At 41.8% G+C, this 25,377-nt stretch overlaps 1 protein-coding gene across 2 annotated transcripts in view; it reads right to left on the reverse strand.

Annotated features, from left to right (window-relative positions):
* Nucleotides 1–5,342: 5,342 nt before the first annotated feature.
* The window catches only part of sccpdhb (saccharopine dehydrogenase b), a 30,425-nt gene continuing 10,390 nt past the window's right edge, over nucleotides 5,343–25,377 (reverse strand). The window contains exons 11-13 of one of the 2 annotated variants that reach the window (XM_074685278.1): nucleotides 23,108–23,186; nucleotides 22,875–22,984; nucleotides 5,343–6,516 (exon numbers count right to left, since the gene is read on the reverse strand). In XM_074685278.1, the coding sequence (XP_074541379.1) occupies nucleotides 22,891–22,984; nucleotides 23,108–23,186 (173 nt within the window). In that variant the 3' untranslated portion in view covers nucleotides 5,343–6,516; nucleotides 22,875–22,890. Of the gene's footprint in view, nucleotides 6,517–19,931; nucleotides 22,985–23,107; nucleotides 23,187–25,377 lie in introns of those variants that run through there. The other variant, XM_074685277.1, reaches the window with a different exon arrangement.

Genomic DNA, 25,377 nt, shown 5'->3' on the forward strand with positions numbered 1-25,377 from the left:
AGCCTGGTTAAAAAAACAACTTGGGTCTAAAGCGTTAATTTTTCTATCAGCGCACAGAATGGGGGGTGAATTTTTTCTCAGTCAGTGGTTTAGAATTAGGATTGTGTGATTGTCCAATAATAGACACAGCCCAGCTCACGTGACTGACGGGCACCCCATAGCTGTGAGAATAGAAGCTGAAAGAAGAGCAGATAGCCTAGTGGTTTTAGATCGCGCTTCATGAGGTTCACCCTCACGTGGGTGGCCTGGGTTCGATTCCAGCTTGTGGCGTCTTTCCTGTATATCACTCCCCTCTCTCGCCCTCTGTCCAACTCTATCCGCTGTCCTCTATTATCACATTAAAGGTGTGAAAAAGCCCCAAAAATATCTTTGAAAAGAAAGGACGCTGAAATCCTACCGGTCATATCCAATATGGCCCCCAACAGTGATCGGCTTCATTACTCTGCATCAGGAACAGACGGTCGATGTAGCAGAGACTACGTCCATATTTTAAACAGTTTATAGAGAAGCGATATGTCTTCAATTAGAAAACGTGAAACAAAGGGGCAGAAACTGTATTCAACCTCTGTTGGTGAACTGTAAGAAACCACCTGGTAGGAAATTGGATATACATCCAGAAAAGCTTAACAAAAGACATCATTAACACCCAAAGAGAAAAAAGCAAGTTTCTAGTGGGCTGAAGTCAAGCAACGGGTGACTGTGGGAAACTGTGGGTGACTGGGTGAAGGTCATCCTCAGTGATGAATTGCAAATCTGCATTGGGCAAGGTGATGATGCTAGACCTCCAGTGTGATTCATGAAGACAGCCTGAAGAAAAGAAGCAAACTTTACTGATGATCCTGGGCTGCATGTCAGGTAAAGGCACCGGGGAGATGTCTGTCATTACATCTTAAATGCATGCCGGACATTGCCTTGAAGAAAGACACAGGAGGTAAAAGTCATGACCTGCAAACAGATCTCAATCCAAATGAAAATCTGAGATGGAAAATTAAAGAAAATGGTTCATGACAAGGCTCCTACCTGCAAACCTGATCTGGGAACAGCCCCTAGAGAACGCTGAAGCCAGACTGATGAAGAGTCCTGTGTGTCACTAGTTGAGTCCTCTCGTTGAGGTGTGACAAAGGTAACAAAGTACTGGTGGTGTGTTGGAGTAATTTTTGAAAGTTTTGTGGCAGGTCTAGGATCTTCGTCTTTTCTATACATTTAACTACGGAATGAACACCCTCCAAGACTGCTGGTTTCATATTTTTTCCAGGCATTCTACATAAGACTAGGGTATCCCGACCGGGGTTCTTTTGCCCCTGAGTCAGAGTCTGAGTCATTTGAATTTCTCTGCAGATACTAAGTCTCGATACCCGATACCAATACATTGCGCTCCCAGCTTTAAGCTCCTGCCATGTTCTGCTTTACAGCATTTAACCAACAGTGTCGCTGCAGCAAAGTGATGTCATACCATATGTTGTTTCTGTGTAGAGTTGAGACGGTCTGACTCTGTACCACCACATAACCGTAGTATATACTTAGCTTTTATTTTTCCCATTTGTTTTGAAATATTACATATCTATGAAAAAGAATAAAAATGAATATACACATATACATTCAATCCCTGCTCGGGATATAATGTCAGATTTCGATCAAATCTGTAACCACATGATCAGGTCAATTTCCAATCACGCAATTAGAATGGGACATACCTACATAAGATTGTCTCATATGTGTTAATGCAATATTTAAGCATCAGTTTCAATGTGTGTTTTGCTTCTTTCCATGACAGACTGGTGTGTTAAAATGAGCTTAATCAAAAGAAGACCTTTAAAACCAAGAATCACTGAGATTCAGAATAAATGTGATATATAAGCAGCACAAGTTTAACTTGAAATAAAAGTACATTCCTCTGAGGTGATAGGAGCAGATCCAGAATCACAACACCATTATTTTTAACTTATCCAAGAGCACAGGTTAGGTCTCATCCTTTATCTCAGAGACTTAGAGCAAAATTCAGCAGTTAGTGTAGAGTAAAATTAAATCTGAAATCTGCTCTTCATGTTAAGCCCTGGCCCTCAGGACAGCAAACACAGCTGTCTCACACACGCAGACATGTGTTATGCGGTTCCTAATATGGACTGTGATGCTACCAGTGTCTTAGGGTATGGGAGGTCCCAGGGTCTCATCTGGTCTACACTTGGTCGGAGATCTTGAAAACTTTTCGCTTCTCATCTGAAGCTTTTTAGATCAAACTGCATTTAATGTCCGACATAATTTACACCAAATCCAGCTGCCTTTGGGATTAGAAGAAAACTCGCTCAACTTTCTGACCTGGATGACAGGAAAACAGGAAAGAGCTTCCTGGGCTCTGGGCTGACGTGAGTCACTTTCCAGGTCTCAGAATGACTCTATAGCAACAGTATTAAATCAATATGTACATAGATCTGTAGAGACCTGGCTCACAATGAGGCCGATCTCTGGGTTCACATTCATTACACACTTCTGCATCATTTTCCAACCCCATCACTTCTTTGAACCAGTGGCCATTGCTCTAAGACTGCAAGGGAAGCTCACTCAGCTTCCTCTAAAATGTCCCCCCAAAAAGTGGTGATATGTACTACTGTGTGTACATTTCATTGACAAAATATGCGCTAGAATTCCTTCATCTTTTGTTCAAAATCAGCTACCTATCACAGGTAACTGGCGCATCTCATTCATCCCTGCAGCGTCTCAGCACTTTAAACACAGTCGGACGCTCAGCGTTTTTTGACTTCGATGGGGAAGCGTAGTGGGTTGTTCCACCGTGGAAACTGGACGGTCATTGGATAAACGCTGGGCTTTGTCTTGCCCATCGGACGCTCAGCATCTCTGGGGGTCTATGAGGCATTAGGCAGTGGGCAAAAGGACAACTGGTGATCCAGCAAAACAAAACCTTACTGAACGTATGGGAGGAGACACCAGTAGAGAGAGGGAGAGAGGGAGGAAAAGAGTGAAGCGGCGGGAAAAGAGAGAGAAAGAATTGCAGAAACAAAACCAAAGGATGAAACAGAGTGCAAAGAGTAATTACTTAATTTAACTACTAATGCTCATCAAAGCCAAGGATGTGAACTGTTTAAAGGTTATAGATAAACCCCTTTTTCTAGTCTCTGACCACTCAAAGCACCTTTACACTTCAAGGTTCGTATGCACATCCAGTAATAACACAAACGAGACCATTACTCTTAACACACTGTTATAGGGCAGCCTATTCAGCCTTAGCATTAGCCGCATGCATGACTACCAAAAACTGACCAATATATATTTGCAGATAAGTTACTCGTGGTTTGTTTATTTTCTACATTTTCATTAAAGTTTTTTGGGGAAAAAAAGTCAGCCGTAGCCAACTTCCGTTTTCTTCGAACTGAAGACCAGCGTAACATACTACAAAATGAACCCAACTGAACAGTCAAACTACATACTGCTTATGAAAGTAGTATGTAGTAGGCAGTGCCTACTACATACTACTTTAATAAGCAGTATGTAGTAGGCGAATTCGAAAACAGCCAAAGAGAAGAAAAACCCCAAGCCAGTGGCTAAAGCTAACCGCTTTCCCCTTCCTCCTGTTCCTGTCCCAGGAGGACTCCCGCCCGGCCCTGGGTTAGTCAATTCCCCTGTCTGGGAGGAATCTGAGTTCTATTTTGTTCCCCTGCCCCTTTCCCCAGAGCTAAAATAAGGCTTTTTTGTTGGAGCCAGCTCTGTATCTGTCAATGCTGTTTACATATGGTGGAGAATGCGTGCAAGTCTGATCTGTTTGCTTTAAACCAGGGCGGAGGAAACACAAAATCGAGGAGGCCCTCGCGGCACTGCTAAAGAGCCAGACTGAGCTACAGACAGTGCTGGCCCGGTAAGCACAGCAATCATCACAGGCTGCAGTGAGGCCCAGAGCACCCAGAGATGTATTAACCAAGCTAACGCCTGAAGATGATGTTGGAGCCTGCCTGAAGGTCTTTGACAGGACAGCAACAAGGGAGGGCTGGAAAGCTGCAGATTGGGGAGCAATCCTGGCCCCATTACTCACCGGGGAAGCCCAGAAGGCCTGCCAGGATCTAACGGCGGTGCAGGCTGCGGACGCGTCCACACCTGGCACTATGACCCCGCCCAGCCAGCACGGCCCCAGGTAGCTGAGCTCTTGCACCTCACAAGGAACCGGCTGGCTGAAGGGGATGGTCCACCACTGCTGGAATGAGTAGTCCTGAACCGGTGCGTCCGGGCACTGCCTGATGACACTATAAGGTACGCTGCCCAGACCTCTCCTACTAATGTTGAAACCCTGATTGCGTTACTGGAAAATCATCAGGTTGCCCAGCAGATGATGCAATCTACCCCAGCCAGGGCAACAGGTGAAGGAAGGTCCGGGGGGGGTGCAGAGACAGAACTCTAGCCCCGCCAACCCAAGATTAGCTGGCACAGAGGCGATGCCCTCCATATAGCTCTGGTGGTCGACAGTGTTACACCTGTGGACTGGGGGACATATATATATATATATATATATATATATATATATATAGGGCTTGAGATTAACATCCGCCAACCCGCCAAATGCAGGTGAATTCCAGCTGTGCCAGGTAACACTGCTACTCCTAGCCACTGTGGCAAGTTGAATTATTTAATTGTAGTTTTTCTGAAAAGGCATCTAAAATACTAAACCCATTACAATATGAGACTACGATACTCAGCTCCCATGTGCACTGCCTGTACACAGTGGTAGCTCACTGGTCTGTTTGCGAAGTCCTCTGCTATCAGGCATTCTGACGAGCTCATCTCCAGCCTCCGTCTTGGACAGCCTGACAGCGCCTGATAACATGTTTTAAAAGTTCACACCTTTTCACTCTCCATTGTTAACATCATTCACAAACTATATGAACAGAAAAGAAAAACATGAAACACATGATAGTTTTATTAAAGTATAATAAATGTGTTATAGTTACACACTAAAGGGTACAGTTATGCATATACTGTTTTATTGTGCAGGTTTGCTTGTGTACAGACGGGTATTTGTAATTTATGACTAGTATGATAAAATAATAATAGAATAATAATAAAAGTTGTAGTAATATTTGACTGTAACATGTTGCGTGTGCTCTATATTTGATGAACCCAGGCCACGTACACTTTAGGGCATTTAGGTATCATTGCATAAGTAGTTGGGGGAGGAGGGCGGCTGCAACTCTATGCTAATGTGATCTGCCTGGTAACAACTTTTCACGCCTCGGTGAGAATGAACTGAAGTAGTTACTACTGCATTATAAAGGACAACACAGGACACAGTTTCAACTTTTTATTTCTTTGCAAATTTTAATCCACAGTCTCAAATGTCACAGTACAAAAATAGGAAAGGAAAAAAAATGGACACAATTACAATGGCCCATATCATTCTTCCCTGCCAGGCCACACTACCAGCTTGACTGTTGAAGTAAAGTTGTGGTAAAGGTCCTGCTATTCTCATACGCTTGTGCAGCAGCCCTGTGCCCCCAAGGTATCTTACTTGTGGCAGTCGTCCACAGTCGTCCTCAGTCTCATACAGCATCCTAAGGTTGTCACTTGGAATAAGCCAGTAGTTGTGCAGGATGCATGTAGCCACAACAACACAGTCCACATGGTCAGGGTGCAGGTTAATATCTCTTAACAGGAGACGCCATCTTGCAGAGAGGATCCCAAAGGCACACTCAACCACCATGCAAGCCTGCAACAGTCTGTAGTTGAAAATCCTCTGGCCATGATCCACATCGGTAGCAGGGTAGGGTCTCAACAGATACATCTTAAGTGGGAAAGCGGCATCTCCCACTATGTTAATAGTAATTCTCTCTCCTATGTAAATATGTAAATAGTAATATTTTTCTACTTTTCTATATTTCTTATATTTCTTTTTATTTCTTCAAATTTCTAATTTTATATTCCATCATCGTATTCTTTTTATTGTTATTGCATTACTGCACTTTTTTTGTTGGGCTGCAGTGACAAAAAAATTTCCCCCAAGGGGGATCAATAAGGAATATTCGATTCTATTCTATTCATAACATGTGGCAGTGAACCAAGCTCAGGAGCACCAGGCAGAGGCACACTGGGGGGCACATGTAAAGTTCCACTTTCCATCCCTCTTCCCAGATCTGATGAGGCAAACACACCTCCATCTCTCATCCTGCCAAGGTCACCTACTTGAATGGCTTTAAATCTGTAGTCAGCATCCACTAGAGTCATAAGCACAATAGAGAAGTTGTTTTTGTAATCAAAGAACTGAGAAACCAGTGAGGTGGGGCGTGTATGTTGATTTTCTTCCAATCAATAGCCCCCAAGCAGTTTGGGAAATTCCACTTCTCCCAGAAGTTGTGTGCCACCTCCATTCAAGGCTGTTGTGTTGGTCTGGGTATGAATTCCTCCATCATCATTTTCTCTATTGCAGCATAGACCATGCGCACCGACTCTATCACTGTGGAGTGTCCAAGTCTATAGCTGAACGCCAGGCTGATCAGGGAGTCACCAGATGCCAAGTATCTGTGGAATGAAACAGGAATAAATTCAAATATTTTTTTTAATTATCTTTTTTTTTTTTTCAATAGCTGAGGACTGCAGGAAAAGATGGAGACTTCTTCGTGACAGCTTCATGAAACATACACAGAAAGAGGGCCCTAGTGGATCTGCCGCAGACTCACAGAATCCTCCATACAAATATGTTGAGGTAATGGCCTTTCTCCGGTGTCACATTTAGCACAGAAGGTTTGTACAGAATAATATGTACATAAAAAACACTGGCAGACATTGTCATCTATTTTTAGTGTTGTATTGCATTGGTTTGATGAAAAAATACTACAATGTATATTATATATATATTTAGATATTCACATACATACTTTAATCTTGTAGACACAAATAATGTCTCCTATTTTGTGTTTTAAATTGGCCATTAACAGCTTCAAAAGCAACTTACGACCCCCACCACCTGCTGCTGCAACACCACCTATTTTAACAGCGACAAGCACAATCACATCACAGACCACCACAGCAACAAGGCCTGGGACATCAGCCACTGAACTTTAGCCGCGATCTGCAACACCATCAACAATAAGCATGGCTCCCTCTCCGACACCATCTATTTCATCTGCTTCAACATCTCGGGAGGGGGATAGGTCCCAGAGCCCTCAGGAAAGAAAAGCAGTGAGGCCTTCGCAGGAAGTGAGAAGGAAGAGGAGCCCTCCACCTCAACAGCCAGCTGATTTTTGTGATAGACTCCTCCAAGTCCTCCAAGAACCACCTGCCAAACCACCGGTCCCTGACACCTACATGATGAGGTGTATTACTTTGCCCTCAGCCTGGTGCCGCAAATGCTGAGGATCAGCAAAGCAGGCCTTCAGAGAGCAAAAGTAGAGATCATGCAAACACTAAACCTGATTGAAATGAGGAGTCATGTACTCCCCAAGCAAGCTGGAGATGGACGCCTAGTCCCCGATTGTAAACCCCCCCTCGTCTCCAGACCACAACTAGGACCCCAACCCCCGGCAGAAGCATGAGCAATTGGGCCATTTACTCAGATGCAAGGGGGTGACAGTACAAGGGAGGACTCCTCCAACTTGTAAAGTAGCCACACAAGGAAAGTTGTAAAATGTAAATGGAGACCCTTTTTTCAACATATTTTCATTTCTATATTTCTATATCTTAAAATACTTTATTGATCCTTATAATATTTTATGTGTGTGACTAAACCTTAAGATTTACTTCTTCCCCTTTGAATTGACCTTAATGCTGTGTTACCCAACCCTGGTCCTGGAGGACCCCTGCCCTGCATGTTTTGATGTTACCCCACTCCAGCACACCTGATTCAAATGAATGGCTCGTTATCAGGCTCGAGCAGAGCTCGATGACGAGCTGATCATTTGAATCAGGTGTCCTTGTGGTCTTCCTGCAGTGCAAGAAGAATGGCCACAGCAAGCACCTTTCTTCTGCTCGCTGAATGCAATAGACAGAAAACATTAATTTTATTATGATTGCAATAGTTTTATAACATTGCTACAAGAAATAATGTGCTTCCAATATGCAGTGCGTGTATATCGGGTACAAATTCTGGCAATATCTGATATGTTATAGATTCGGCGAAAACTTCACAAAAAGTAACGTTATTTAAAATAATAAACAGAGGAATAAAGGTTTGTGTACTTACTCATTATAGAAGGAAATAACAATTCTAAAAGCACTAGACAACACGAGCATGCAGTGTTGCAGGCAAATACGTTTATTGTTTACATATACTTCCTGTATATGGGGCTTGTTCTAGTCTAGACAAGAATGTGAACCCACGAGAGCTTCTACTCTCACGAGTGCCCTTTCCGCACCCGGCACTGGAGCCAACCACAGCCTCCATCTGGAGCTGATGTGAGTGGCAGCTTGTGGAAAATCTGCACGGAATCCGGACTGCAACCGTTCTAGAGCCTGTGAGCGCGGCGTTAATCTCACAATGCACTCTCCTCACCTGCAACACTCATCGAGAGCAGGGGAAGGGAGAGGGGGGTCGTGGGCATCGAGAAGAACACGAAGAAAAAAGAAACTGGTTACAGATACAAGGTGTGTTGGAACAATATCTAAACCTCTCAATATACAAACATTTATCAAAGTTATAAAAAGTTCACTCTGGAAATACTCTAAACAAACCAAATCATTCTAAAAAAAAATGTGACTTATAGTCCAGTGTGACTTACATCTGCTGTTTTTGTCGTCGTGACACATTTTATGACTGATACAACTTCAAAAAAGTGTATGATTATACCATGGGGTGACTTATAGCCCAGACAGTATGGTAGTTTATTACAAAAAATTACTGTTGTAAATAAATATTTAAGCAGACAGTGTTTCTAGCTTGATTTCAGTTTAGTTTTTATCTTAATTTATCTTCAACCTTCACAGCTTGCATTAAATGAAAGAATAAACTCCTCCCTTTATTACTTTGTCTCAATGGTCTGCATATTTTCATATTAAAGGAGCACAACCGTTTCAAAACTGAATACCTGATAATGACCTGTGGCGTTAAACAATGATGTAGTCTTGATTCAAGTGCAAACAAAGGTCATTTACATTTAAAAAGGTTGTAAATCTATTTTGAGTAAACTTTAGCATGTCATTGTCGACTTAAATCACATTAAAAATAATTATCCATAACAAAATTGTGGCTAGTGAAAATGCTGAGTTGCCAGTAACTCTGGGAAACCACAAGCCACAGTGGCTGGTGAGCCCTATATACACTCCTCAAAACAATAGAGGGAACACTTGAACAACACAGTGTAACTCCAAGTCAAACACACTTCTGTGAAATCAAACTGTCCACTTAGGAGGCAACACGGATTGACAAACAGTTTCACATGTTGTTGTGCAAATGGCAACAGGTGGAAATTATAGGCAATTAGCAAGACACCCCAAGAAAGGAGTGGTTCTGCAGGTGGTGACCACAGACCACTTCTCAGTTCCTGAGCTTTCTGGCTGGTGTTTTGGTCACTTTTGAATGCTGGCGGTGCTTTCACTCAAGTGGTAGCATGAGACGAGTCTACAACCCACACAAGTGGCTAAGGTAGTGCAGCTCATCCAGGATGGCACATCAATGCTAGCTGTGGCAAGAAGGTTTGCTGTGTCTGTCAGTGTCGTGTCCAGGGCACGGGGGCGCTACCAGGAGACAGGCCAGTACATCAGGAGACATAGAAGAGGCCGTAGAAGGGCAACGACCCAGCAGCAAGACCACTACCTCTTCCCTTGTGTAAGGCGGAACAGGTGGAGCACAGCCAGAGCCCTGCAGAATGAGCTCCAGCAGAACACAAATGTGCATGTGTGTGCTCAAAGGGTCAGAAACAGACTCCATAAGGGTGGTATGAGGACCTCCACAGGTAGAGGTTGTGTTTCCAGTCCAGCACCGTACAGGACATTTGGCATTTGCCAGAGAGCACCAAGATTGGCAAATTGGCTACTGGTGCCCTGTGCTCTTCACAGATGAAAGCAGGTTGACACAGAGCACATGTGAGGGACGTGACAGAGTCTGGAGACACCTGGAGAACGTTCTGCTGCCTGCAACATCCTCCAGCATGACCGCTTTGACAGTGGGTCAGTAATGGTGTGGGGTGGCATTTCTTTGGAGGGCCACACAGCCCTCCATGTGCTCTCCAGAGGTAGCCTGACTGCCATTAGGTACCGAGATGAGATCCTCAGACCCCTTGTGAGACCATATGCTGGTGCGGTTGACCCTGGGTACCTCCTAATGCAAGACAATGCTGGAGTTCATGTGGCTGGAGTGTGTCAGCAGTTTCTGTAAGATGAAGGCATTAAAGCTATGGACAGGACCTGACCTGAATCCCATTGAGCACATCTGGGACATCATGTCTCGCTCCATCCACCAACGCCACTTTGCACCACAGACTGTCCAGGAGTTGGTGGATGCTTTAGTGCTTTAGTCCAGGTCTGGAAGGAGATCCCTTAGGAGACCATCTGCCACCTCATCAGGAGCATGCCCAGGCATTGTAGGGAGGTCATACAGGCACGTGGGGGCCACACACACCACTGAGCCTCATTTTGACTTGTTTTAAGGATATTGCATCAGAGTTGGCTCAGCCTATAGTGTGTTTTTCCACTTTAATTTTGGGTGTGACTCCAAATCCAGACCTCCATGGGTTAACACATTTGATTTCCGTTAATAATTTTTGTGTAATTTTGTTGTCAGCACATTCAACTATAAAAAGAACAAAGTATTTAACAAGAATATTTCATTCATTTAGATCTAGAATGTGTAATTTTAGTGTTCCCTTTATTTTTTTTAGCATATATATATATATATATATATATATATATATATATATATATATATATATATATATATATATATATATATATATATATATATATATATTCCCTTGAATGGATCTCAGAAGGACTTCCTGGTTAAATAGAGGCATAATTATACCACCATTATATTCCATCACAGATTTTTAGGATGTCCAGACTGCCAGTAAATCTAACAGATTTAAATTAAATCACAGCAACTATAAAAAGCTCTGAAGGAGCATGTGAAATCCATAGAGCTGATTCTTGGGTTCAAAATTCCTAGAGGTGCTTTGCATCTGTTTGCATAGTAGACTATTTGCTCTCTTTCCTATTGTACTGACCAAGGATGAAAATTCCTAAGTGGCTGAAGCATGGCTCAGTTTCAACAACATGAGGATAAGCCAGCTATGGATCAGTTGATTTTAGATGCAAATGTTGATTATCACACTTGTTTGTGGTAGACTTCAGCAGCGTTTCATACCAAACCTTGGGGTTGTGGTTCAGAGAGCTGAGAAAACTCCAGAACAAAAGAGAGCATCAGTGAAAACAAGTGCTGCAGTACAGCCCCATCGCCAGAGGAAAATCTCTCCTCCTCTCAGTGTCTGTGCCTCATTCATTATTCAACAGCATCACAAAAACACCCTTGAAGGAGTGAAGAGCATGGTTCAAGCTCACTGTGGATCATTTTTTAAAGTGACTGTAATGCATGCTGCCTCCTCACCTCACAGTGGCTCTGGCTAATTTGCTGCACATACAGATTTCCACTTACATTTTAGCCTTCCAGGGGGGGGGCCTTCATACAATGAAGTTAAAAGGGGAAAGACTTTGACCCAAATATATGTCATAGACAGGAGTTTTCAGCACTTAAGACATCCTTCCCAGCTGCTGGGCCATAGCTACAGTCCAGGCTGAGGCCTTATCAAACATCAGGCTCATAATGAAGGCTAGAGTTAGAGTTATCAGTGTCACTTAGGACATTTTTATTTAAAATCTAATTTCTGTATCTAAAAGAAAGGTGCAGAAGAAACATTCCATACTACTGTGGACAATCCTCTGCCGTCACACAATGTGTGTATTTCTTCAATATGACAGTTATCTGACACACAGCAGACATGTAGCTTCTAAGAAATGTTTAGCTACCTATCCTCTTCAAGCTCTGTCTGATCTCTTTCTGCTGGAAAACATATCTGCCCCTACACACCACAAGACGGAACAGTCAACAAAAACATGGTTATTTGTAGCTCATGTAAAAAAGAATTTTTATATCACCAACGCTGCTCCAGCCTGACGTTATAGAATATAGAATTATTTGGAGAAGATGCCCTGAATTAGGTTCAATTCAATCACCAATAAAAATATAGATTTACAAATCGTCTCGTCCTTGTGAATTCATTTGACTAGTCATGCACTACAATTTTGTAATGTTCTAGAATTTAAATTCTTTATTAGGGGACCTTAAATAGATATGAGATTAAAATGTGATTAATTAGATTAAATGGGCTGTAAGGAGTTTGGAAGTCATCTTGAAAATGTCTCCCTTCTAGATATAAGCCTGATCATAATCAACACTTTAAAATGAGATTATCAGCACCAATATTACTGATTGCAGGTTATTTAAAATTTCTACTTCTTAGCTTCCAGTTCAGGTCAACCAGGACCAGATTCATTTAAAGGTCCCATATTATGTAAAATTCACTTTAGACTGGTTTTGTAACAGTGATATGCGTCCTCAGCCTGTCTAAAAACACCCCCGATAGGAGAAAATTCTATTGTCTCCTTCTCTTGCTTGTTCCAGACAAAGTTTGCTTTCAGGACATGCGTGCTTAAACATGCAGATTTGAGATCTGCCCTGCATGATGTCATGCAAACTCCTCCTGGCCCGCCCCTTGTACTGCTTCTTCTGTGCAGCGCGTTTTTTTTTTTTGGCTGCTTCGGTAAAATAAACATGGTGAAGGTACAAGCGAAGGTGGAGCGAAGCACAGCTGTTGCTCTGTTGTTGGCTGCACGAAAGAGCACAGAAGTCTTTTTTTACAGAAGTCTTGACTGGACTGCTTTCTCATCGAGGGCCAGTACAAAGCAGGATTCGCCAAGAACCTGAAGCTGAAGCATGTATCTGTACCAACTGTCTGTGACCCAGCTACATACGTGGGAACTGTAAGTTTCACTAATTTAAGTTGCTTAACTATATGCTCTACCTAGCACGATAGCCTGATGAATGTGGTTTTAGCAGTGGAGAACCCTCAGGGCCTTCAAGGTATTCAGTGAAGGCCTAATAAAAAATATTGAAAGAATTTTTGTACTCCTAAATAATTATTTTATTTCTTTATTTGATTTTATTTTGTTTTTATTTATTTATTTTACTCGGTGAAATCATAGCAATGAGTTTTATATTATTTTTATAAACTTGTCCTGGCAACAATGGGTTAATATTACTAAATGGAAAATGGACCAATCACAATTTTCCTGTTGATGGTATCTGAGTAAATCAGCGACACATTCTGGCAGGCAGGGCCTTCAGTAACTGCAACGAATGCCTGTGTAACTCAAGCGAATGTGGACACAATTTGACAATGACAGCTGTCTTAGCCAATCATATTTTGTTAAGTTGTGGGCGGGATCATTTCCTGACATCTTCCGGGTATCCGCGAATACCTACCAAACACCACCTCCCTGCCCCTCTGCACTCAGATGGGGCAATATTTTACTTGACCAAAAACACAAATAAACGGACTCCCACCAAAAAAATCTGATATGGGTCTGCATTCACGCTTTATTTAGAGAATTTTCGGCGCATTACTTTCACACAAAAACACTGCTAAATAAGGCACTAGTTCTCATCGTGTAGTAAAACGGCGCTACCTCCGCTGTAGGTGAATTTTGGGAAGAAAATTTAGTAAAACTTTAAAATTGGTCAAATATTACGACATTTTTAGAATTTAGTGTTGATACTTATAGTTTTATTTGGTACTGGACTAGTTTATTTATTTATTTATTTATTTGTTTATTTATTTATTTTTTCTTCCCCTTGTCCTGTTCAGCGTCACGACAACAGAATTATGGTCTGGCTGCCGTATTGTGCAGAACACATTTGCTTTTCCAAAGGGAGCCGTTAATGTATAGAGCTGCCCTTGAGTGTTAAAATGGTACTCTTTATTAGTGTTTTTTTTTTTTTAAATTATATATATATATTTTATACATGAATACACATACATACATACATATACATACACACACATACGTATGTATGCACATGTATATACATACGCATACATGTATCCATACAGTTTCCCTCCCGTATATTGCCAAGTTTGAAGATTACTGCTTAACCAGAACAAGGTGATATCAGGAAAGAAACAGTGAAAAAGGAAAAGATTGTAGAGAAGAGACTAGACAGGGGGGGAGAGAGAGACAACAAAACAACAGTAGAGAACAACCACAACAACTGAACAGATGACTACAGACAGGAGAAACAAATAACCAGCTACTGAGCCTGAAAGGAGACAGTATCCTGGGGTCTTTGAAGTCATAATCACAAGAAGAACCTGGAGAGATGAACTGGAGAAATCATGAGTAGCAGTGAGCACAACAATGACAATTGCAAAGAGGTACATATACGTATATAGAAATATACACAGACGCATATACTCACCTACACATATAGGGCTACAGGTGGCAGTATAGAAAATTGGGTTTGATTTGGGTCAGGTGATCATGCCAAGGAGTGATCATGCAGATGTGGCCCCGCTGCTCCCAGAGGCCAGACATGCACTGAGATAGCCCTCATCCCCGGGCGTCCCGCAGCCACAACAGAGCACAGGTCCCAGACAGACCACCATGGAGACAGCAGCACGCCAATCCAGGAGGAGGCAAGGGGGGAGCGTCCCGGGAAGGCTAGAGGCAGGCCCCCGACACTGCAGAGGGAGGACCCCAGGGGCCAGGGACTGAGGTCTGCAGGGCCCCGCTAGACGCAGGGCCCCCGATCGAGTGCAGGGGGTAAGACCAGGGGTCACCTGTGCCCAAGGGCCACTCACCCCCGAGGATGGGGGGTTCGGCCAGGCACCCGGGAGGACGGACCCAGCCCAGGCCACCACCTATCACGAGTCGGTGCCGGCCCCCAGCGCACCCGGTCAGACACCAGAGACCACAGAAGTCCTCTCCCCAGAAACCCAGTATCCCCCGTACACAGCCTACTGTCCCAACCCACCCCTATCCCCCTCTCATCTTTATCACAGCTCACCAGCCCTCCACCGTGGACCCTGACACCCGCACATAAACATTCTGTCCATCCATACCCATACGTTCACACAACAGCACAACAACACCACAGCACCACAAGACGACCACGCAACAATATCACAACACGGCAGCACCATATCATTACGCACTCAGAACCTCCAGCCACTCAGGTGGGAAATACCCCCCCTTTTCCTCCTCACTCACCAAAAAAAAAATAAAATAAAATAAAATATATATGTATATATATATATATATATATATATATATATATATATATATATATATATATATATATATATATATATATATATATATATATATATATATATACATATACATATATATATTAATATACACATACATATACATACACACATACATACACATACACATATATACACATATACATATATATATATATATATATATATATATATATATATATATATATATATATATATACATATACATACATACACATATATATATACACACACACATACACATACATATATATATTCATACATATATAAATAATTTTAAAAAGAGGATTAAATAAATAAATAAATAAGTAAATAAGTAGATATAAAGCCATGGGGATCCTCCGGGGCGCTGCGGGACCCCTGCTGTGCCACTCGCCCAGAACCCAAGGCAGCGGATCCCCTTTTTACCCCATGCCCCAGGGGGCATGGTAGAAACAGGGGTGTGAGAAGAGCCCCCTGCCCTACCTCCCCCGCTCTGTAGTGTGTGGATGTTTGTGATCCTAATGCAGTTAAAAAGAAAAGTTAAAATTGGGGAGTGGACGGCCTCGTAGCTCATGGGGCAGTGCCCTTCAGGTGGTTAGCTCAAAGTGCCCTGCCTACCATGTACCACTTGGCCCACCCCAAGGGTCTCTGTGTGTGTTGTGTAGAGTAGTTGGCATCATGTAGGGATGTCTAAGTGTAAGTAAAACTGAGGCGCAAGTCTTATCAGGGTGTAGCAGAAGTGGTCCCTAAGGACCTCTACCACCGCACCTGACGAACGTGCACCTCAAGGTCCTAAGTGTGTGGATGCTCTAGATGAGCGGGGGAGTGAGGGCTGTGGGGCAAAGTAAGACCAGAGAGGAGAAAGCTCCCCTCTGGAGGGTGAGCCGCCCTATTGGCAGCAATAGGCACCCCTGTTCCCAGGGGCCCCCCGGGGCAGGGAGGGCCCAGGATCCGCCAGACTCAGAGCACCGGGCCGTGGCAGCCAGAGGGTCAAGGACACCCCGGACCACCCTGGCCCATTGTATATTAGAGAGATATATACTATTATATAGTAATATATAAATAATAATAGAAATAATAATAATAGAAATAATTATGGTAATAATAATAACAATAATAATAACAATAATAATAATAATATTATTCCATTGTTTAGAAAAATTCACACACGTACATAGACACAGACCTGCACACACACACATCTGAACGTACCCCCATCTGCCCACAAGCACACACAACACACACACACACACACACACACACACACAGTACACACACACACACACACACATACACACACACACACACAGTGGGGGCTGTAACTCAAGCGAATGTGGACACAATTTGACAATGACAGCTGTCTTAGCCAATCATATTTTGTTAAGTTGTGGGCGGGATCATTTCCTGACATCTTCCGGGTATCTGCGAATACCTACCAAACACCACCTCCCTGCCCCTCTGCACTCAGATGGGGCAATATTTTACTTGACCAAAAACACAAATAAATGGACTCCCACCAAAAAAATCTGATATGGGTCTGCATTCACGCTTTATTTAGAGAATTTTCGGCGCATTACTTTCACACAAAAACACTGCTAAATAAGGCACTAGTTCTCATCGTGTAGTAAAACGGCGCTACCTCCGCTGTAGGTGAATTTTGGGAAGAAAATTTAGTAAAACTTTAAAATTGGTCAAATATTACGACATTTTTAGAATTTAGTGTTGATACTTATAGTTTTATTTGGTACTGGACTAGTTTAACCATTACAGTGATAAAGTAGATAAAGCTATCTTAGGCTACCAATGAAGCCTTTCAGTACAGTTAAGTAAAAACAAAGAGGATCTGAAAGAGCAGAAGCACAGACACTCCTGGCAGAGGAACAAACCAAGCTGACCAAACTGCTGCAAACAAGAGAAAAACTTCAGCTGCCTTATCTTAAAGCTGCCTAAGTCACACTAGAATGTTAAAAAAAAAATTGGCCCAAGTCACTTTATTCTTTACAGTTACATAATGGACACACAATGTTCTCTGCATATTTTTTCTGAACAAATATTAAAATGTGGCACAACTTTTGCATTCCCTTTGCACAAAAAATTATCACAGCTAAAATGTATTTGTTGGTTCAAACGATTCATTTTAGTTGGCCACAAAACTCAAAAATCCAGTGCAAACTGTTGCCTTCAAATTTTGGGTTAATAGTTGGGTCATTTTGGACCGAAACGTGACCACAGTGAGCGAAGGTCCACTTCTCAATGGATTTGTCATCTAGGAGGGCTAAAAAACAAACTTAGCCGGGATGTATTTTTTAAAATGGCGGGGAAACTTTTTGGAGTCCAATATCCAAAATGGCTGTCATGGAAATGATCTCTTTAAGGCTCGACATACAGTGATGGACAATACATGGTTTAAGACATTATTTTTGTTAAAAAATACAGATTTCAGGGTTACATATAGATTTGACCTTATTTTAACCTTCAAATTCAAGATGGCTGCCACTTTTGGTGTTTTTTAGGGTTTTTTTTGGGGGGGGGGTTTGCTTTTCTGGGACATTTTGTTCCGTTTTGTTACAGAGTCTCTTTAAGGTTAAAATGGAAGCTCTGCTCATGATGGATTTGATATACAGTTAAACTTCACAGAAATAACATCTGAAGTCAATAAAGTAGATGTTTATGTGTAAACAACACTTGTTGATTGCCCATTTCCGATTAGAAAAGACTATGCGGCTATGACTTTTCAGGTCTACATCACATTTTTTTGGGCTTTATTAAATTCTTTTGCAGTTTCAGACCAATGGAAATCAAAAGATTCCTTTATTTTGCTCCCATTTAAATGAATGGAGATTTACCATCACCATGGAAACCGCTTTTTGAAATTCCTCCACTACATACTGTGGATGAAGGTAGTATGTAGTAGGCACTGTATACTGCCTACGACACTACCACCTCCTTCCAACGCAACTTTTTTCATCTTAACAGTGTAGATCTCGCATTATTTTCTGTTTTGATTTTGTTTTTTTGTTTTGTTTCTTTTTTTTCCAAGAAGACTCAAAGAGGTGTTTGAATGAAATAAAGTGTATTCTAAAACTTGGGAAACCCTAAATTGCACAACTAAGCCAAAATGTGCCAAACTTGAGGACTTATAGTTATATCTTTACCAAAAGCTCTGTAACTTTATCACCCTGCTTTATTTACAGCCTCAAATTTGTCACAGGGGATGTCTGGATATTGCTCTATGCCTCTTAAAGCCTTTGTGGCACATTTTGAGAGAGGATAGTTATTGAAAGTAAGGTATCTCTTTACACAGAGAAATCTCTCTTTCATGCTGTGTTCTATGTGCATTTACTCTGAAATAGCTGTACCTCTCGCGATGCTTAAGCAGGAATCTCAAAAAGGGGCTGAAGGGAGAACAGGATCAAAGTTTGTTTTCAGTTTAAACTGATAGATGATGTGGTTACTTTAAAGAGTCTTTGTAATTCAGTACATAATTTTAAGTATATTGTTTCAATGAGCACTGATGCAAAACTTAAAAAAATAAGTTTTAATCTCAGGTCTTTTCTTCTCGCTTTCTGGTGAACATTTCATCTTACGGGGTTCAGGCTGAAAACATACACGGTCGTTTCATACTTGAGATTTATAAAACTGAAGTGACATGATCTGATTTCTACCTCACTTTGTTCCAATTCCGATAAAACTAATTTGATCAGAGATGAATCACTGGTTGGACAGAAAGATTTAAAGAGAGGGGAGGTGAGGGACACGACTGGAATATCTGCACAGCCTGAACATCAGACTGGAGCCATGTGCAGGGCCAGATGAGAAGGGTGGGGCTGCTACACGCAGGAAAATGACTGCAGTCTCTCCCCCTCACTCACATTCTGATACATTGGCACAAGGTGAAAATACCACCACACCCACTGCTCCAGCATCCACCCATCGCCGAACCTGGATGGTTTTTAACAAATAGAAAGTCCCTTTGACATCCTCTGAGTTCACTGCACACAAAAACAGCAGTGTGTGTGTGTGTGTGTGTGTGTGTGTGTGTGTGTGTGTGTGTGTGTGTGTGTGTGTGTGTGTGTGTGTGTGTGTGTGTGTGTGTGTGTGTTTATGTTTTGTCACTGTTGGTTTATGTGAGTGGTGGTGACAGCTGGGGGAGGGAGGCAGAGGAGACAGAAGAGACTAACAATAACTCACAGGGAGGAGAAGCAGTGAGGCCGAGTGCTGTGAGCTCATTTTAAACACGGCCTCAGATTCAGATTTGAGCTGCAGACTCTGCTCTGTCCAACCCTCCTGTTCTTATGTTTTCAGCTCTATAGATCTGAAAGGTTTAGCCGCAGTCTTTTTATGACAGCCATGCACCGTGTCTGCATCCCCAAAGGCATCAAATGACCTCTACTGTCATGGCTTGTGAACATTTGTCAGGGATGATCAGCAGGGAAAGCACTGACACCTGCTGGCAGAAAAGGGGTTTGATTCAGGACATTGAAAGCATGAGGTTTTGCCAGAGAGAACAAATTAAAATTGATTTATTAAAAGAAAGTCTATCAAAAACGACTGGAAGTTTAATAAACAAGTTTATCAAAATTGATTATTCAAACACCTTCGTCCTCTGTGAAAGAAAAATAAAGAAGCACTCACCATGAGTATATTTATTTCAGGCATATTAAGCTCCCGCCTTTTAAAGGTACAGTTTCAGAATAAAGGACTCCACAGACTAGGATAGGTCCATGTTCCAAGAGTACATGTGTACACTTTCAGGCACAAACATTTAATACAGTCACTGAAACATTGTTTTTCAATATTCAGAGTTTTTCGATTCAATTCAGTATTTTGGTTATTGTCAGCACATTAGAAGATCACAACCATCACTTCAGCTCTCAGAACCCACCGTTGTCCTTGTGTCCAGTAAACATCCATCATGTTATCTGAATCAAACATAGGAGGCCTAATAATAACCTTACAGGAGCCTTGACACTAATTTAACTCAAACACAAGGAAAAAGTGAATGATCTTGGATTTTTGAAGATGCTGTTGTAGATGTTGCTCATCTACAATGTTGGATTTGGACCAAAATGCACACACATCTTTAGTGTCTCAGCCTGAGAGCATCTATATGCTTTCATTCACCTTCAACTACAGCACCTCCTACCGTCAAGAGAAAGTCATATGTTTTACCCTATGATCAAATACTCCTCCTTTGTTTAACAAATTTTTAATTGTACTCAGAAAAGTCTTTCAGGTCAACATAAAGCATCACTGATCAGATCATGTCCTGTTTTTAAAGGGTGTGTCTATGGCGTGCTGTCAAACTCTGTCTCACCATGAACCAAGAAGTCAGTGAAGCTCCTTCAAACTAGGTCCAAAATGCTTCACATTTCACACAAATGATCAATGTCTACCTCGTAACACATCTCTATTTTCATTTCTTTGCTAAGCTAGTAGCCCCACCCCTAGTTAATGCATAGTAGTATCTTTCACAAACACTGTCCAGTCTTTTTCAAATGTAACATCAGGGCTTGATATCAACACCCGCCAACCCGCCAAAGGCGGGTGAATTTCAGCTGTTGTGAGTAACACTGTTACTCCTACGAGCCACTTTGGTGGGTTGAATCATGTAAATGTAGTTTACTGAAATGGCATGTGAAATACTAAACCCATTGCAGTATTAGACTACTACACCACAAGTCCCATGAGCACTGCCTGCACACAGTGCTAGCTCTTTGGTCCATTCGCAAAGTCTTCTGCTGACAGGCGCCCAGACGTGCTCATCTCCAGCCTCTGTCTTGGACACCGTGACAGCTCCTGGTGTTTAGCGCCTGATAACATGATTTAAAAGTTCACTTGCGTCTTTTTTGCTCTCTATTGCAAACAGATTCCGGGGATTAATTCACAAACTAGCCCCAAAACTCCCTTAATTTTTTAAAAGTGAGGACATTTATCAGATGGAGCTCACTTAAGCTAGCACTGCACCGTTCTCACCGTCAGCTCTCACCAAGAGCAGGGAAGGTGAGGGGCAGAGAGGGGCCATGGGCAGCGAGAAGCGCACATAGAAAAGAGAAACAGGTCACAGATATGAGGAGCTGTAGGAACAATATCTAAACCTCCAAATATAAAAACATTTATCAAAGTTATATGTATTAAGTTCACTCTGGAAATACTGTAAACAAATCAAATCTTTCTAAATAAATGAAATTATGGTCCAGTGTGACTATTATATGTTGTTTTCATCTGCATGATGCATTTTTTGACTGATACGACTTTAAAAAGATGTGTGATTATACTCCAGAGTGACTTGTAGTCCAGAAAGTATGGTACTTAGTTTATTACTGAAAGATTACTTTTGTAAAATATTTAAGCAGATGGTGTTTTTATCTAGATTTTTTTACTTTGGTTTTTATTTTTTCAATTAATCTTCAACCTTCACAACTTTCATTAAATACAATAATAAACTCCTCCTTTTATTACTTTGTTTCAATAATCTGCATATTTTCATATTTAAGGAGCACAATCGTTTCAAAACGGAATACCTGATTTATGTAGTCTTTATTTGAGTGAGCACAGGGGTCATTTACATTCAAAAATCTATTTCAAGTAAACTTTACCATGTCATCATCTGCTTCAATCATATTAAACATAATTACCCAACAACAAGATTGTGGCTCGTAAAAATGCTGAGTGGCTAGTAACTCTGTAAAAGTCAGTCAGTAAGTCAGTAACTCTGGGAAACCACTAACCACAGTGGCTGATGAGCAAAAAAGTTAATGTCAAGCCCTGTGTAACACACATGACCACAGTCCAGCTCTGGACTGATATACACATGCATTCAGTTGATAGGAATAGTGTAACTTATTGGACACAAGTGGTAATTACTCCCATAAACATCTTAAAACATGCTTCAAATAATCCACATTCTGACATTTTTATCCTCTTTAATTCATCATTCATTCTCTCAAATGAACACTCAAAGGAAACAGGTGCCACTCTGACTTGGTATGTCAAAATTTTCTGTGCGAAGAAATTTATTTCCTAAACATTGATTGTACATTTGACAGTCCATCCAATTAGAAAGTAAAGAGAAGCAGAAACACTGCTCCCTCTTTCTCGCGCTCTCTCTCTCTCTCTCTAGATAGATTACAAAAATGAGCCGTTTCAGCTCCATCCTAATTCTTTTTCTTCTTTTGTAGTATTTTATAAACCAAGTCACATTATTTTTTGTTATATGTTAAAATATTTTGCATCCAGACTGAGATTCTTTATGCATTTGATGAATACCATCTCCTACTGTTACAGAACAAAATAAACGAATACTGTTTTCAATATGTAAGAGCTTCAGCTTTGATGTGCAATGTCTTAAAGGTGAAAAAAAGGAACGTTTTATTGATGACGATTAATGTTTGAGGTTTACATATCCTAAGATTGAAAAACATGTCTTTGCTCTGTGATGGAAAAATAGGGAGAAAAGAAGTTAAACATTCTCTGAAGTGTTCAGTGCCTCTGATACTGGCCCTCTGATGAATCACAACATTCACACTCATAGCTGTAACTGAGGTGAAGGTGAGCAGATATCACCAGAACAGTTCTTACTTTTGAATGGCTGCTGTCAGTTTTTGACAGAGAACTGCATGCTGTGACTACTGAGGCGGTCAATGAGACTTGTTTTGTAGAAGGCAGCTCCTGGAGTGTAGACACCTCCCCTAATAACAACGAAACGGAGAGGGAGAGAGCACTTAGAGGATGAAAGTAAGCAGACAGAAACAAAAAAAGAGACCATACAAGCGTAAAAGAGAGGTACAGAGTAAAAGATAGACTATACCAACCTTCTTGGGAGGGAGTGTAGCTCATTCAGCACGGTTACAGCTGACTGCACCATCGCAGAAGCAGTTACCAAATATCCATCTGTGAGCAAAAACACAGAAGACAAACACATGAATGGTCACAGAGATGCTTACCCACAGTGCCAGTATGGAATAGTTTCCTTGTCACTAAACTCAAACTGCAAATGTATTTGACTAATTTGTCAGCATTTTCCTGCTGTTCCTGCCATTAAACAAGTCACACCCACTGCCAGTGCCTTGCATGAACATCCAGACTGCACACTCAGTCTGGTTGCACAGATTTGGGTTTTGACTTTAGAGCGGACAGTACTATGCTGTATCTCCTGTCATGGCATTATTTTGCAGCACGTGGGTCTCATCAAAACTGACAGCAAAGTTAATTTGCAGAGCATGTTTTTAGAACAGGTGTCACAGATAGAGCATCACAATTCCAAGTTGTCTCAGCCTCTTTCCATCACAGAATCTGCAAGTAAGCAATTTTAAATAATTTTGTTTTTCCACATTGTCTAACTTTAAACCTAAAATAAAGTGAGACTGAATTTTGTGTCTTTAAGAAATCAATCATCCAGACATGCGTTAAATACAAGTTGTGAGAAGTTATTTTGATAAACCACAAAATATATCCAATATAAAAAACTACACTGACCACTTCATCAGGTTCAGCTGTTCAGCTGCTTGTCAACACTAATACCTAATCAGCCAATCACAGGGCAGCAGCTCTGCAGCATTAACATATGTAGACATGTTGAAGACGAGTTGCTGAAGATCAAACTGAGCATCAGGACGGAGAAGAAAGGTGATCTAAAGGACTCCTAACGTTGAATAGTTGTTGGCAAACCGCTGATCTGCTGGGATTTTAACCCACAACCATCTCTGAACATAACACATCCAACCTAGAAGCAGACGGGCAACAGCAGAAGACCACACTGGGTGACCCTCCTGTCAGCAAAGAACAGGAAACTGAGGCTACAATCCACACGAGCTCACCAGAACTGGACCATAGAGGTCTGAAAAACCGTTGCCTGGTCTCATGAGTCTGGATTTCTGCTCCACATTCAGATGGTCGGCTCAGGATTTGAGTGAACCAACATGAAAGCATGGATCCATTCTGCCTTGGATCAACGCTTCAGCTGCTGCTGCTGGTGTAATGGTGTGGGGAAGATTTTCTTGGCTCACTTTGGAACCCTTAGTACCACCTGAGCATGGTTTTAAGTCCACAGCCTACTTGAGTATCGTTGTTGACCATGCCCATCCTTTTTTGGGCACAGTGCGCCCATCTTCTGATTGAGACTTCCAGCAGGATAACACTCAATGTCATAAAGCTCAGATCCTCTCAAACTGCTTTCTTCAACATGACCATGAGTTCCCTGGACTCCAGCGGTCTCCACAGTCCCAGATCTCAGTCCAGTAGAGCTCCTTTGGAATATGGCAGAGATTCTCATGGATCATGGATGTTCAGCCACAGATCTGCAGCAGATGTCTGATGCTGTAAGGACAATATGAAGCAACATTTCTGAGGAAGGTCCCAGCAGCTTGTTGAATCTGTGACACCAAGAATTAGGACAGGTCTGAAGGAAAACAAGGGTCTAACCTGGGACTAGCAAGATGGACCTGATGAAGTGGGCACTGAGTTTAAAACTTGGACCTTCACTGCCTGGCCCAAAAAAACTTGCCACCAAAAAAATAGTCACACACTCTAATATTTGGTTGGGCCACTTTTAGCTCTGATCATTATGCATTCGCTGTGGGATTGTTTTTGATAAGCTTCTGCAATATCACAAGATTTGTTTCCATCCAGTGTTGCATTAATTTTTCACCAAGACTTTGCACTGATGATGGTAGAGTCTGAGCGCTACGCAAACCCTTTACCAGCACATCCCAAAGATTCCCAATGGGGTTAAGGTCTGGATTTTGTGGGGACCAATCCATGTGTGAAAATGATGTCTCATGCTCCCTGAACCACTCTTTCACAATTTGAGCCTAATGAATCCTGGCATTGTCATCTTGGAAAATGGCTGTGCCATCAGGGAAGAAAAATTCACTGATGGAATTACCTGGTCATTCAGTATATTCAGTTAGTCAGCTCACCTTATTCATTGAGCAGAGACTGTTGCTGAACCTGGACCTGACCACCTGAAGCAACCCCAGATCATAGCACTGCACCCACAGGCTTGGACAGTAGGCATGATGGGTGATCACTTTATCTGCCTACCCTGATGGCCCATAACTCTGGAACAGGGTTAGTCTGGACT

The sequence above is a fragment of the Halichoeres trimaculatus genome, unplaced genomic scaffold (genome assembly GCF_033239565.1).
Source record: "Halichoeres trimaculatus isolate MK-OKI-2021-1 unplaced genomic scaffold, fHalTri1.1 fHalTri1_scaffold_13, whole genome shotgun sequence".
NCBI classification, from domain to species: Eukaryota; Metazoa; Chordata; class Actinopteri; order Labriformes; family Labridae; genus Halichoeres; species Halichoeres trimaculatus.